At 41.4% G+C, this 15,090-nt stretch overlaps 1 protein-coding gene across 7 annotated transcripts in view; it reads left to right on the top strand.

Annotated features, from left to right (window-relative positions):
* FBXW11 (F-box and WD repeat domain containing 11) overlaps positions 1 to 10,315 on the top strand; it is a 148,052-nt gene extending 137,737 nt beyond the window's left edge. For all 7 annotated transcript variants that reach the window (XM_054488686.2, XM_054488684.2, XM_054488681.2 and 4 more), the window contains 4 exons: positions 1,031 to 1,141; positions 2,067 to 2,145; positions 3,081 to 3,267; positions 7,766 to 10,315. In XM_054488686.2, coding sequence (XP_054344661.1) covers positions 1,031 to 1,141; positions 2,067 to 2,145; positions 3,081 to 3,242 — 352 coding nt within the window. In that variant the 3' untranslated portion in view covers positions 3,243 to 3,267; positions 7,766 to 10,315. The remainder of the gene's footprint in view (positions 1 to 1,030; positions 1,142 to 2,066; positions 2,146 to 3,080; positions 3,268 to 7,765) is intronic.
* The last annotated feature ends 4,775 nt before the right edge of the window (positions 10,316 to 15,090 follow it).

Genomic DNA, 15,090 nt, shown 5'->3' with positions numbered 1-15,090 from the left:
TCCAGCTTATAGAAGGGAACCACTTTGGAGTCATAGTGGCAGTACTGAATGGCTTTGATCACAGATTAGAGGTGCTATCATCACGGGTACTAAGAAGATTTGCTAAGGGCAGCTGTAATAAAATACATTCTTTGGATGTGTCATAGGAATTACTGGTAGAGAGGCTAAGAAAAAGTTATGATAGAATTAATTTGCTCACTTTATTATGTACATGCTAACTAGCTATGATTTTTTTTCTGCAAATACTGTAGAAAATCAGTCATAATAGGAAAAAAGATCTCTAACTCCAGAATTGTTACATAAATCATATGCAGAGAAAAAGACTTGGTGTTGTCAATGGGTTTATATTTCCACCAAAACACTGCGTGTACCTAGTAAGTCTCCCACTCTGACCTTGTAAACCGTCAATCCCAGTATTCAGCATATAGTATCAAGGAAGGGGCATCCCCAAGCCTCATCAAGAGACAGCCACCTCCCCTGCTGGTCCGCCAGTTCTAACCTCAGTGGTCCTCATGGACTCCACTGTGCGAGAAGTGCCTGGGGCGGAAGCTTAGCCCCCTGGCTGTATGTAATATCTCCTTTCCCACCTCGTCTCATCTGTGCTCTTTCTCCTTTACTGCCTACAACCCCTGTCTCCCCAGAAGAGTCTTTCCCACACCGTTTGTCTACATGGTTTTTATCAACTCAGACATCAAGAGAATGCCTAAGAATTAAATAGAATTGAAGTTTCTTGTTTGTTGATTTTATTTAAATAGTAATACAGACGCATGAATAAAAACAGTTTCAAATCATATAAAAGGAAATAGAATAAAAAGTAAGGCTTCTTCCTAGGTTAGTGCTTGGAAACACACAGATGGTATACATGTACACATACAGCTTTATATGTGTGGTGTGTACTGGAAGTGAGATAGAAATAAAGAGCTCCAAGATAGTGAAAAATTGTATCTGTACGGAACAGATATAAAAAACTTACGGATAGTGTGAATCATGTGTGGGAAATTGTTTCACAGAGGTCTGTTTTTCATTCAAGGCTCTGGGATATTGAATGTGGTGCCTGTTTAAGAGTCCTAGAGGGACATGAAGAATTGGTCCGATGCATCCGGTTTGATAACAAGAGGATTGTCAGTGGGGCCTATGATGGGTATGTCTTTCAGATTTTCAGATGTACTGCTATAACTGTATCAAGAAGAAAGAGAAATGTTATATATTAAGCAACTCTGTATGTACCAGGTCCTATGGTAGGTTTCTGTGTAATGGTGGATGGCAGGTATTATTATACCAGTTGTTTAGGTGAGGACACACAGGCCCAGAAAGAAGAACTAAATCTTACCCCAAATCACACAGAGGCAGAGTCACTGTGGTTCCTAAACTTATGCTTTGAATCATTGTTGTAAACTCCAGCAATAGCTTGGGTTTGAATATTTGATGTGAGGGTATTGACTTCTTTGCTTTATCCCTAAATTAAGCCAGGCTCTTTGTGTGTGTGTGTGTTCAACAATAAGTTTCTTCTTTTCCTTTTTTCCCTTTTTGGTAAATTGAACAAACCCTTTTTAAAACACCTCACTACATTTTAAATGAGCAAATGGCAACTGTAAATCTTTCCAGATGACCTTATATATACTTCCCAAATGGGTTAGTTGGTCTGTTTGTACTCCTATTACTAACTTCCAGCATTTGCTTAATTTGGAGAAAGGTGTCCTTGGAATTTCACACAGAGCCCTAGCTTCTGTCAGCAGCACCTACTCAGCCCTAGAGAGTCCCCTGATGAATGAATTTGGTGACATAGGTTATCAAGTCCGGAACTGAATTTAGATAACCTGAAGTTGTTTTCTTATCTCCCTTAAAATAATATTTCTTTAAAATTTCAGCAATTCTGAGAATGTGTAGGTTCTTAATTTTTTCAAAATCAAGTGTAATTGGTTCAGATGATTTGTAAAAACATAAGCATGTTCCCTATTAGCTTTTATAAATAGGCAGTTCAGATGCACTAGTTTTTTTCAAGGAAATGTTTGACAGCATATAAATTGTTCACTTTTCCACTAATCACATCTCATTTTCCTTTCTAGGAAAATTAAAGTTTGGGACTTGCAAGCTGCTCTTGACCCTCGAGCCCCAGCAAGCACATTGTGTTTGCGCACATTGGTGGTATGTGATCTCTTGAGACGGGAACTGGTTCCCTGTGCTGGAGGATGACCATTTGCAGATAGTCCTGTCTAGGTGTATCACAGGAACGCCTGTGTGTCTCACAAGATGCCTTCAGAGAATTTCACTCTTCATTTTGTTTAGCCAAAACCAGAGAATATTTGATGTTTACATTATTGTGAGCACTTTCTTAAGGGGAGACGTAATGCAACTTAAGATATGAAGGCAGGCTTCCTGATTTGTAGGTGGACTGGTTTCCTCATAGGGCAAGCAATATTGCCTTCTTGTAGGTTTGGAAGATTTCTTAATATGGCTATTTGTGGTTATGTTTTAATAACAGCACACTTTTATACTATATATAAATTTTTATGCTATATATAAGTACTGTTATATTTTTGAAGAGACAGTCATTTGGAAATATTGGTAGATTTAAAAAAAATTTTTAGTAGTTTTATTTCTATTTCTTCACTTCTTGCATTTACTAGAAGATGCAGAACTGTCTTTCTTCTTGATTTTAATGGGAACCCTTATATTATTATTTCACCATGAATTTTGATGCTGGCAGCAATTTGAGGTAGATCCTGGTCATGTTAAAACAAACTTTCTGGTTCTAGGTTTTCCAGTGGATTTTTAGAGTGTATCAAGAATGGGTATTATGTATTGTTGTTTACTTTTCTAAGGCCCTTTTTTGAGATGATCTTTGAAATATTGGTAGACTAGAGTCTAAGATATAAAGTTTAATGAAAGAAAAGGCCTAGCAGGAAAAGAAAGAAGAGCATTTGTTCTTGGGATGAAGGACACAGTTCAGTGAGCTCTGTACAGTCGTTTAGGAAGTCCGTTTAAGTGGCTGCATTTTCATCTTCTGCCCAGTTTCTCATTGTGAGATATCAGGGGCTATAAAGATCTCATTTTATTCATGAAGTTTTTGTATTTCATAGGAACATTCTGGACGTGTGTTTCGGCTCCAGTTTGATGAGTTTCAGATCATCAGCAGCTCCCATGATGACACTATTTTGATTTGGGATTTCTTAAATGTGCCTCCCAGTGCCCAGAATGAGACCCGTTCTCCCTCCAGAACATACACTTACATCTCTAGATAACAGTCTGCACTTTCACCCGTTTCAGGTGAGTACTATCCGCTCCCCTTCCAATTTTGCTGATTGAATTCACCTTCCCTTTGGGGAAATTTTGTGATTTGGGTTCCTTGGTGATGTGTGAACCAAGGTCTTTCTTAGGTGTGTCAACTTTTGCAGAGTTCAAGTATAAAGCTAGATCTTTATAGTCACATCCATACAAGGTTTGAGTTGGAATCCTGCCTATTGTGTGGGTTTTCATACTGGCAGATGATGAACATGGTTCCTGTTTTTAAAAACTGTGTTCCTAAATGATTTTTTAGGTCATAATCAATTTAACACCAGTAAAATCTCTTGAATTTTATTTTGGGGTACAAGAATCTTCTTTTTCTCTTTCTTTCCTGTCCTTCAGTTCTTTTATTAAAAAAAAAAAAAATCACCATCTGACAAAACATTCAAAATCCCTCTCTTCCCCACTACCACAATTCACCCACCACCATCCTTCCCTCAAGGATGAATCAGAGAAGAGTATCTGTTGAGAGACCCCTAAAACCTGCTTCCATGAAACACAACAGATATGCTGAGAAGCAAAGTCCTTTCCTCTGGTTACAGGAACACTGAAAGTCATTATAACCATTTATGACAGAATGTTTTGATTATTACTAAGGGTATTCAGTCTGGAAGATGAGAAGTCTTACTTGGCTGTGTCCTAGGAACTGATGACTTAGGAACAGTATTGACAACTCTGTGTGTTCTGCTGAGGGCCAGTGAATTCTATATATATTAAACTTTGTAGATTGAATAAATGTTTACACATAAACATACTACTATGGATATATGTATATAAAGACTGTTGTGATTAATAAAATTTGTATTTATTTAAAATCATTACTTAATTCTTAGTGGTCTTTTATCATTACATATTTTCCCGTTCATTGAATTTCAAAAGTATAAGAAAGTCCATGTGCAGAATTAGGAATTTTTTTGATGGAGAGATTGAGAACTCTTGGTACCTATTCACTAAGTTACCATCTTTTCAGATACTCTTTCATCAAGATTCCAAGATCCAATAAATAGAACTCCACCAGGAAGTTTGTCTTACCTAGAGGTCAAGAAACTATGTATAACCAGGGGCCAAAATTAACTCACTACCCGCTTTTTTTTTTTTTTTAATTAGTCTCTGCTTATCCATTAAGTTTTTTTTTTCCTGTCTCCACAGGCTAAGAATAGTTTTTACATTTTTAAATGCTTAAAAAAATTAAAAGAAGAATTTTTTTCATGACATGCAGTAATTAAATGAAATTTAAATTGCAGTGTTCATAAATAAAGATTTTTGGTACACAGCCATGCTCATTCCTTTATGTATTGTCTGTGGCTGTTATTGTGCTTCAGTGGCAGAGCTTAGTAGTTGCAACAGAGACCTTATGGCCTACAACATCTGAAATATTTACCATATGGACCTTTCAGAAAAAGTTTGCTGACTTCTGGTCTTGCCCCGCTCCATCTGTTAGCGGTAAACCGAGGGTCTACATCAGGAATGGCAAATAAGTGTTTTCTTCATGCCAACTCAGTTTGGTCCGTAGTGACTGGTGGGAGTGTTGCCTTTGGAAGGATTCTGGGACCCCACATGGACCCCAAAGGACTGGTTGTGGTTGGTTATGTCTGTCTTGCAGGAGTGACCTGTAAGCCACTTACCTATTTGCTGTTACGGGTCTCGAGTGTGTTCAGACTGTTCCTGATCATAATCTGCCCTACTGCTTTCTTTCTGGATAGATGCTTCATAAGTCAGTTGAAAAATCCACATGGCAGAATTATTATAATTATTGAATGGAGCCTTAAAATAGGAATTACAGAGGAGGGAGACAAGGATCTTTTGAGTGATTGCTCCTCCCCCCGACCTCCCCTCCCAGTAAGCCTAAGAAAATATAGGGAAGGAGGAATGGACCCAAGTAAAAACTGCTTAAAGAGGCATATGGCAAAATTCAAGACATCCATATTATGGTTTTCTTTTTCTGGTGTATTACAATAGATGAACTGACAGCATCTATATATTACCTAAAAGTGCCCTGAACAAGATTGCTTTGGTTGAGAGATGAAGCAGTGATCATCAATGCTGTTTCTTATTGGCTGTGGTAAAAAAGGAGACTTGTGTTACTTCCTCCAGGCCCTCCCTCCTACCTACCTTTTTTGGAAACCTCAGAACAGCTGCCTAGTTGTGATCAATTATAAGTCAGTGGAAAAATCTTATCTGCTTAAGCGGGAGGTTCCCTGTATCCCAGCACAAGCAGTGAGACCCCAAATGTGTTTGTCTCTCCATTTTTTTTACTTTTAACAACCTTGGCAGTCAACTTTATAGATTTTACTGCTCTTTTCTAAATTTTTTTTTTTTTTTCCTTTTGAGACAATGTCTTGCTCTGTCACCCAGGCTGGAGTGCAGTGGTGCAATTTTGGCTCACTGCAACCTCCGCCTCCCAGGCTTCGGTGATCCTCTTGCCTCAGCCTTGCGAGTAGCTGGGGCTACAGGCATGTGCCATCACACCCAGCTAATTTTTGTATTTTTAGTGGAGATGGGGTTTCACCATGTTGGCCGGGCTGGTCTCGAACTCCTGACCTCAAGTGATCTGCCCGCCTCGGACTCCTGAAGTGCTGGGAATAGAGGAGTGAGCCACCACGCGCGGCCCCAAATGCTTTTCATTTATTGTAACATGAAAAAAATTATGACCATATGATACCGTAAGATTTATGCATAATAAGAAACACTACTCTAATGATGATTTAACCTTGCCATAAAACACTCACCCGTAAAATATCAGGTGAGAGTCTCTCCACGTCAGCAAGTGCAGCAGTAGATCTGTCTGCGGAGTCATCTTTAAAAAAATTAGTAACATCTAAGAGCTGTATGTTGTATTATATATTCAGTAGCTCAAAATTTATTGTTTTTTCTTATTACAAGACAATATAAGATCGTTATTAGGAAATTTGAAAAAGTAGATAAGCCAAAAGAAGAAAGTAAACTGCTGCTTGTGGGTTACCGCTAACTCCTTTTATAGATCCTTTCAGGCTTTTTAAAATGATGCTTTATAACTGTACATTTTCAGACGTGTTTTTCTTCTTTGTTGTGAAATGCTTGCCTGTTAGTAATGTCAGTATTTGTCCAAATTATTCCTAATTGCCAAATTATATTAGATTGTTGGGATATGCTCTGTTGTTACATATTTATCCTCCCCAACCCCCAGTTTTTAGTGATTATAAAAAACAATGCTATGATCATTCTTTTAACCTAATATTTGTCAAACCCTTTATCATCTTTGGATGGGATTCTGGAAATGTCTGGAGGGTCTGGGTTAAAAGGTATAACGTTTGAAGACTTTTTTTTTTTTAATTATACTTTAAGTTCTAGGGTACATGTGCATATGTAGGTCATTTTGCCCTCCAGAAGAGTTCAGTCAGTTTATGCTCCCCTCAGCAGCATTTGAGAGTGTCCACTTCTGGTCCCGGGGCATTAATGTTTTTGAAATAATTCAGGTTCCCTTAAATATCCTTAATGGGAAAACAGTAGCAAATGAAATTGAATCTTAAATTCATTGAGAAGACTTAAGATTCTTGATCTTTATGAAAATTGACAACTTTTTGGGAAAATCGCCTTTTAAAAAAAGCATTCAAGCTTTAAAAAGTCTCTCGTTTTTTTTTGGCCACCTAAGGTGACTTTAGACTTTCTAGGCCAGTGGTTTAGTGCATCACTGATTGTGACATTATCTGTGAGTGGGTTTTGACTTTGTTTTGATTTAGAATAGAAAATGTCAGCCTGCATTGTATGTAAAAATGATAAATATTGTGAATATCAATATTCCCGTGAATATTGTTTTGTGTGTGTACATATTTACGTACATGATGAATGTAGAAATTGTGATTAAAATGTGTTTCTGACTCAAAGCCATAGTCAAAAAATTATGAAACATTCAGTGGCCTTTCCCCCATACTGTTGTTGTTTTACAAATGGTTTACTGATTAAAAAGGAAGTAATTTCTGGTTACTAGCATTCTATTTTAGAAAGGCTAATTTTTGCATATTTTTGTTTCCTAGTGATCGATGAGGGCTCTCGTGAGGATGTGACACTGGCCTCTTGTAGGTTCTGAATGTCATAAAAGATTATGCTAAATATAAAATCGAATGTGAAGCATCTTATGTTATATGTGTACTTTTTCACAGCAGTACTGAGAGAGTGATAGGTTATAGGGTCAGCCCTCTCCTTGAATCCCCTCTCTGTCACTTGTTGACTCTTTGAACTAAACACTTAGCCTTTCTGAGCCTTAGTTCTCTTATTTGAGAAGCGGGTGTCATAATAGTTTCTTCCTCATAGGATTGTTGTGAGGTTTAAATAAATGTGATACCTGGTATGTAGTACACTCAAAACAACTTACAGCTTCTGTTGTTAATGCTAATAACTTATGCATGTAGATGTGTGCATGGGGATGGGGTGGAGTGTGTATATCCTCATCTAAACAGAATATTCACCCACACTCCCTTTGTTTTTGTTTTTCTTTCCTCAGGGTTTTCTAGTCTTGAACTACTGGCTACGTGGCTACCAAATGCCTAAGGGAGTTCGTTCACAGCTGAGTTATGAAGCTGGAATTGGTTCTAGACGCTGGGTAGATGCAAAGCAGCCTAACTCTTCAAGTACCGACATTTCTCACCTCTGATTCCGGCTCTCCTTTGAGAAGGAGACCTTAGCTTCCCCGGCTTCAAGTAGAACAGAAGCCTGTTTCCTTCCCTCATCAGTGAAAAAATCTAATGTTTCAAATGTAAATTGTTCATAGAAAAGGAACATAGAATCTGTTTTACAGAAGTAAATCGACCGTCAAGAGAAGACTTGGCCTCTAATTTATATTGCTTTGCACTTTGGTTTGATATTAAGAAACAGCATTCTTCTTCAGTGAAATTTTGGGTGCCAAACACCTACCCAGAATGTCCAGGGCTTTCATTTTCAAGAGTTAGCATTCTCCTTTTGACCGTCCAAGTCATTATGAATTCTGACTTGTTGTATTAGGAACATGTTGGACAATGGAAAAATTTCTCTGGATTGTTTTAGTAATATTTTTGGGATTATACTTCCTTTCTGTACCAATTTCTTTTAATTTAAAGAACTATAAGTCAGTTATATTATCTACCAACAGGTAATATAGCTCTTTCTTTTATTAACTGTTCTCTGTCCCCCAACCATCTCCTGATATTTGGTAGAGTAACACCTTTATACATGTGCTTGCCTCCTAATTTAAAATACTGTATTCGCATGTAGATATAATGTACATAACAGTTTAACCTCAAAGTTGCTGGAGTCAGGGCCCCCTGTGCTTGAGACACTAATAGAGAGTGTGTTCGCACTTAGCCATGGACTGGGCTCAAGAACCTGATACCAGGGTTGATGTGGATTACCTAGAACCCTTCCTGCAGTATTCATACAGTGTTTTTATTTTGTTGTTGTCATTGCGTGTGTGTGGTTTGTGTGTGTTTTTAATGAGAATCTTGTTTTAAAATGTAATTTCTAAAGTTTAACACAAAAATGTTTTATTTGTTGTGGAGTATATATTATACAATAGAGAGGTACCTTAAACATTTTTGCTCTTATTCTTTTTCTCATAAGTACTCCTGAGTACAAGTGGTCGCCTCCCATAGTATTCATTTGGCCTCGCTGTCAAAAATCATTGTTCTGTGCAGTCGTGGCCCTGGGAAGGGAAATAAGAAGGCCCTGTTGACGGGCTGTCCTGGCTCTGGCATTCATGCATCCTGGCCTTGCCAAGCTTCTGCCAGGGCCTGCTGCTGTGTTGGAGCCTGCAGGGCAGGTCAGGCTGGTTCAGAGGCCCATGCTGAGGGGTGGGTGCTCTTAAGTGGAGTAAAGCCTCAAGCCCATGAATGCCACCCCAGTCATCTCTGGTGTCAGCTGCTGCTGTGGCCCCAGCAGGTTCTCAAAGCTCCCAAGTACTCCTGACTACACAGCCCAAATGTGTAAATGGCACTGTTGCCCTGACAGTGCATGGAAAGGACGTTGGCATCCAATTGGCACTCCTTCTCCCTTATTCAATATTAGGTTTGATTTGCCCTTTGCCATTGTTTCCAAAGATCAAGGAATGTCAATAACATTTTAAAGGACCAATAAACAGCCTCCTATAAAGTAAACCTCTTCCCGTGGAAGCACACTCTACTACTAAAGGGAAGGCCCCTGGGCTCTGATTTGTCCTTTGCATTGAGAACGGTGTGGGGATCAACGTGTGTGTATGTGATTTGTTTATTGAGTTGGCTTTGCTTTTTTAGTTTTTCTTTTAAAAATAAAATCCTTCCTTCCCATGTTACTAAATTAATTTATGTTTTTGAGAGGTTGAGTCTGAAAGTGTAAACAATAAACCTCCATTCATAAGGTGGATGTTGTGAGCTTGATGGTGGTTGTGAAAGTGATTTAGCTTTGGCCACTTTTCATCTTACAGCTTCAATATCAAACTGGTTAGGAAAGCCCGGGGGAAGGGAGGGGCAGGGGAGGAGGCAATTCTGAATGAATGAATGGATTTTTTGTTGTTTTTGCATGTTTAATATAGAAGTTCCCCTTGTTCCTTGGGAGATCATGGTCTTTGAATATGCACACAACCTTTGAATTGTGCCTACTAAATTATAGCAGGGGACTTTGGCACCCAAGGAGTTCTGACTTTCTGGGATTATAATAGTAATTCCCAGCCATACTCTGGACTTTATTTTGCTAACCATAATTGAGCAAATGTAAATTACTGCTATATTAATGTTTTAAAGCACTGGGATAGTCTAATTCTAACTTGTAATTAGTTATGTTTGCCAATTATCTGTTTGAAATAAATTTGTGTCTGAACAGCTATTGAAACTGTTAAATTGTACAGAAATTATTCATGACAGCTTTGTACTGTGGAATGTGCTTAATAAAAAACAAAAAAGTTTGACTTTTGTCCAATAAATTGCTAAGTAATGTCAATAAATCAAGTATGGGTATTATGCAGTGCACCTAATCTGGCTTCATGCGATTGTTACTTCAGCTACTGATTCAAAGCCAATACTCTTAATAAAGTGTTGCAATACTCTGATGTTCTGTTAAGAAATTTTTCAAAGAAACTGTTAAGTGCTATTAGGAATTCAGTGACATACAATTAAAATTTATAGATTTTTAGAATCATCTGTTCTGTAAAATGAGGTTGAAGGCAAACTGGTTTTGGCCTGTGAGAATGTTGTAGTAGATGATATAATTCCTTGTCTTGGGCTTTTGCCGAAAGCTAGCTTGAACCTCAGGAGTTAGCTGAGGGCTAGCTAAGAACTCTTCCCCTGCAAATCTGCTTCCCACACATAATTGCTTCACAAGTTACTGTCAACATGAAAATGGCCTCTGAGACATCCCAAGTGGCTTTCAGGTGTGAGTGGATCCTCCCCTTCTTGAACAAGGTCCATGGAGGTGTGCGGGGCAGTTTCGCAGCCCTCTCCACCATAGCATCAGAAATGAATAGTTTTGTGTGTGCAAGTGTGTCACTGGTAGAGTATTGAAGCAGAAAAAGTCCAGTTAGTATCTGTAGGATTCTACTCAGAAGTTCTATTCAGTAGAACTGAGTAGAAGCTGAGTTTTTTAGATAGCTAGGCTCAGCTTCCCCCATTAGTCAACCCAGTTGGTAATGAGGACTTTTTGCATGAGATTATAGAGTATTTCTATGTAATTGTTCCCACCCATTTTTCTTGTAGAAAACGTTTTTCAAATGTGTCATGCATGTGGTTAAGAGAACCAATTTACAAATCACAAAAAGATAAGAGTAAAAAGTAATTTTTCCTCTCCCCCTTAACCCCCAGTCCCTCAAATGATGGTTAACCAGTTTCTTTCATGTCTTTCAATACATACCCTCTTTTCTATACACAGCTTGCTCTTCCAACTGGTGAAGACTCTGGGAGCTTGTCTTGTAGTGCTAAGATATTGGGGCTCCTGCTGTCTCGTTGCACAGAGCTGAATCCAACACCTTGTAGGCACTCACTCAGCATCTGTGGGATAACTGAGTATATGGCCATCTCAAGGTGTTTACCTGCCCACAGATAGGATGATGGACCCCATACACCAAATGCACTGATTGAGTAGTTTAAAATTATATTGGTTAGGTGTAGCCATGTGAAAGATTTGTAGAGCAGGTCATAAGTAACTTTTTCTTAGTGTGTGCCAGGTAAACTGGAAAGTAGAATCCTATAAATGAGATTGTACATTATTTTCAACTTTGTGGTCATCTGTTCATCCTTTCTCTAGGAATTGTTTGATTTTATTGCTCAGGGTATATGAGTTATTACTGGGCTGGCCTGGGAGAACCTGGAAATTACAAGGCCAAGGACTTGAGTGGGGACAGATTTAGGAACAGCTTAAACCTCATGTTCTGGTGAGATCTCAGTGTGTACAACTTAAGCTGTCTCTACCCTTCACCACCACCTTCAGATCCAGTGGACTTTGCCGTTTCTTGCAGGCTGTGTTTGTACTTCCAAATACCACCAACACAGGGGATTGGGAAGGATTATTTTTTTAAGCATCTAGCTCTGTTGCCCAGGTTGGAGTGCAGTGGTGCAATCATAGCTCACTGCAGCCTCGAACTCTAGGACTCAAGGGATCCTCCTGCCTCAGCCTCACAAATTGCCGAGATTACAGGCTTGAGCCCTCACGCCCAGTGGGAGGGATGTTCTTAGGACACCATTGAGACCATCCTATGGGGGCCACTTCTCTACCGAATGGCAGAGAGGAAAGAGCCTAGGCTTCAGGGCCCAGAGATCTAGCTTAGGATTGGAGCCCTGCCACCTAATTGGCAGCAGGCCCCACAGGCAAGGGCGTTTATTATCCTGAACCCAAACTCCTCAGCTGGGAAGTAGAGACAGTGTTTTAAGATTACTATGGGGATGAAGTGGCATCTCTAAAGTGCCTAGCACAGTGCCTTGTAGCTTCAACTTAGACATTTAAACAAAGGGAACAGAATGCTCAGAGGGGAGAAAGGGACAGGAGTCAGTGGAATTTGGGGTGTCGTACTGTCAAATAAACGTGCTCAGGCAAACCTGAAGCCAGTCTGGGCCTCTTGAGGGGAAATACAGGAGCTGACCATCTCCCCTGAGGACTGGTCCCAGTGAGGACTTGAGTTTGTAATCAGGGCCTGGGTTGTTCAGTGGGTGGAAGAGAGGAGATGGGCCAGTGAATAGGTTTATACTGAGTTATGTTTGTTAGTTTTATTGTTACAAATAATTATAAAGGTAGTCAACCTATCATATCCCCAGCTAGTATTTCTGGGAAGAGAATGAGGTCTAAACACGTCACTGTCCTCAGTGAATCGTATTGTCTCCAGAGGGAACGGGAGAATTTCATGCCTTCAGGGTGTGTATAGGTGGATTTCATGCCTTCAGGGTGTGTATATGTGGTGGGTGATGGTGGGGAAGAGGTTGGGTCATACCAGCTACTGCAAGAATGAAGATAAATGAGTGAATAAAAAATAAAGATTCGTGGGTGCCAGGCTGCTGGTGAGGGCTTTGTGTGCTCTCATCCTCCCAGTAGCCCTGCATGGTTTATGTTCTTACCGTTTTATGGTTGAAGATATTGAGGCTCGGATCTGTCTTTGTGAGCAGCTGGGCTTAGCGTTGATTCTGGTCTGCTTTGGGGGCCACAGCTGGCCTCTTAGCATGCCACCCTAGCATCTCCCTCTCCATGCTCCGTGGGCCCCTGGATGCCCACAGAGTCTCTCTGAAGAGCCAGGCTCAGACTGTGCAGTCCCTTGGCACCCACAGACCCTCTGCCCTTCTCTTCTCCCCTCCACTGATATGTCCCTGGCATATGTTCTTGGTGTGTCTTCAACAATGCACAAAGTGTGATGGAGTGCAAGGGGGCCGGACAGGTGCAGGGGCCTGACTGTGGCCGGACCTGTGGGCCATTCTGAGGGGTGGGTGCTCCATCCTGGGGGCAGGGGCAGCCACTGGCTGGTTTTAAGCTCAGGAGTGAAAGCTAGAGTTAAGATTCAGGAGAGAGATGTTAAGGTCCAGAATAGGGAGCATGAGGAGGTGAGAGAGGGTGTTGGGAGCCACGGGGCTTGGTGTGGAGGGAGCTGGAGGCGCTGACAACAGCATTCATATTCAGTGCGTGTCTCCTGGTTGCCACTAGATGGGGCTATAATGGAAGAGGGCACAAGGTCCCTGCTCTCAGGAAGCTTCCATTCTAGAAGAAAGAAACAGTGCGCAGTGATTGCTGTAGTGTCCACAAACATGCATTTACAAGATAAATTCAGATAGTGTTGATTGCCGTGAAGAGGTTACACTGGGCAGTGGTTAGGTGTGGCCTGGGGGACATTGGATCCAAGATCTCAATAAGCAGGCGCTGGTCATGCACTGAGCTGGGACAGGATGATGTTCTAGGCTGCGGGCACTGACACGCCAAGGCCTTTAGGTGGGGATTTCTGGAGTGGGCAATGGGCTGGAGGGGTGTCCCGTCTCCCAGATAAGGGAATTGGGGTTGATCCAGGGGGTGGAAGGGGGATGCATTTGGATGTGGACATTGGAGGGGCCCCAGAGAGGTTCGAGTGGAGACCCTGGGCTGCCTAGAAGAGAAGGAGACAAGTGGTGGTTTCAGAAGAAAGAGCCCAGAGGAACATCTGCATTTAGGAAAGGGGCACGAGAGGACAAGCCTGTGACAAAGGTGGGAAGGAGCAGCGGGAGAGGCAGGAGCGTGATACCCAGCAGTCTTTGCAGGGCCCGTGGACGCTCTCAGGACTTGGAAACTCTCTTTTGCAAACACTTGCCTCCAAGCTGCCTGGGCCTCCTGGGGAACAATGCCTGTCCACTAATCACACCGCAGGACACCTAATCCCGCTTCACACTTCTTCCAAGACGGCACCACACTCTCCTAACGGCCAGGGCTCTGGCAGCAATAACAAACAGGCGCCCGGGAATAGCTTCTCCACTCTGGCCCTTGCCTGGCTTGTCCTTGGGAACGCTCCCTGCAGCCCATCTGCACAAACAGACGGGGGCCAGGTCTGTGCCTCAGGAATGAAGAGATAAAAGGGACCATCGGGGCTTTTTCCACCAAAGGCGAAAGCATTTTATAGAACGGGCTGCGAGTTTTTGTTTCAGGAAATTTCATCATGTCTCCAAGAAGAGGAGGGGGAAAAAGAGAGAGAGAAAAAAAGAGAGAGAAGGAGAGGTGGGCAAGGGGGAGAAAAAGAGAGGGAGAGAGAGAGGGAGAGAAGTTAATTGGCCTCAGATTTTCTCACTCCCTTTTCATGTTGGTAACACGAGGCAGCCCAGGTCAGACTCAGGTCAGCGACGTTTGAGCTCTTTAGTGCCCCTCTGTGAATACCTCATTTCTGTAATAGTTTTTCCTTTAAAAACAGCTCTGCCTTCTTTGGCAGATGGTGACATTCCATTAGCATATGGAATATTTTTCAAAACACATCCGAAAGCATGTCTCTTACGGAGGAGACTGGGCAAAGCGAACGAATGTCTGAAAAGTATGTTGGGAGCAACTCAACATTTAACAGAAGGCCCCACTCCCGCCTTCGCCCCCGGCCTCTCCATAGTCTCTCCTGGGTTGTTACCGTAACCAAAAGGAGAGAGGAGGATGTTCCCCAAAGCTTAGTCTGTTGGCTTCACTGGGACTGTCCCAGTATACAGGGTAGCTGGAGGGAGGCTGAACCCAGGATGAGAACACGATTCTTGGCCTGGATTGGATGTTGGCAAACCCAGTGGATGTGGCATTAGGGCAGTGACGGATATCTTGCACACTGAGCACCTACTATGTGCTAGACACTGTGGGTAACATACATTATGGTCTTTCCTGCTGAAATCCATCTAGCACACAGTGGGCACATGTTAG

The sequence above is a fragment of the Pongo pygmaeus genome, chromosome 4 (genome assembly GCF_028885625.2).
Source record: "Pongo pygmaeus isolate AG05252 chromosome 4, NHGRI_mPonPyg2-v2.0_pri, whole genome shotgun sequence".
Taxonomy (NCBI): Eukaryota; Metazoa; Chordata; class Mammalia; order Primates; family Hominidae; genus Pongo; species Pongo pygmaeus.
This window is presented reverse-complemented; position numbering and strand designations above follow the sequence as displayed.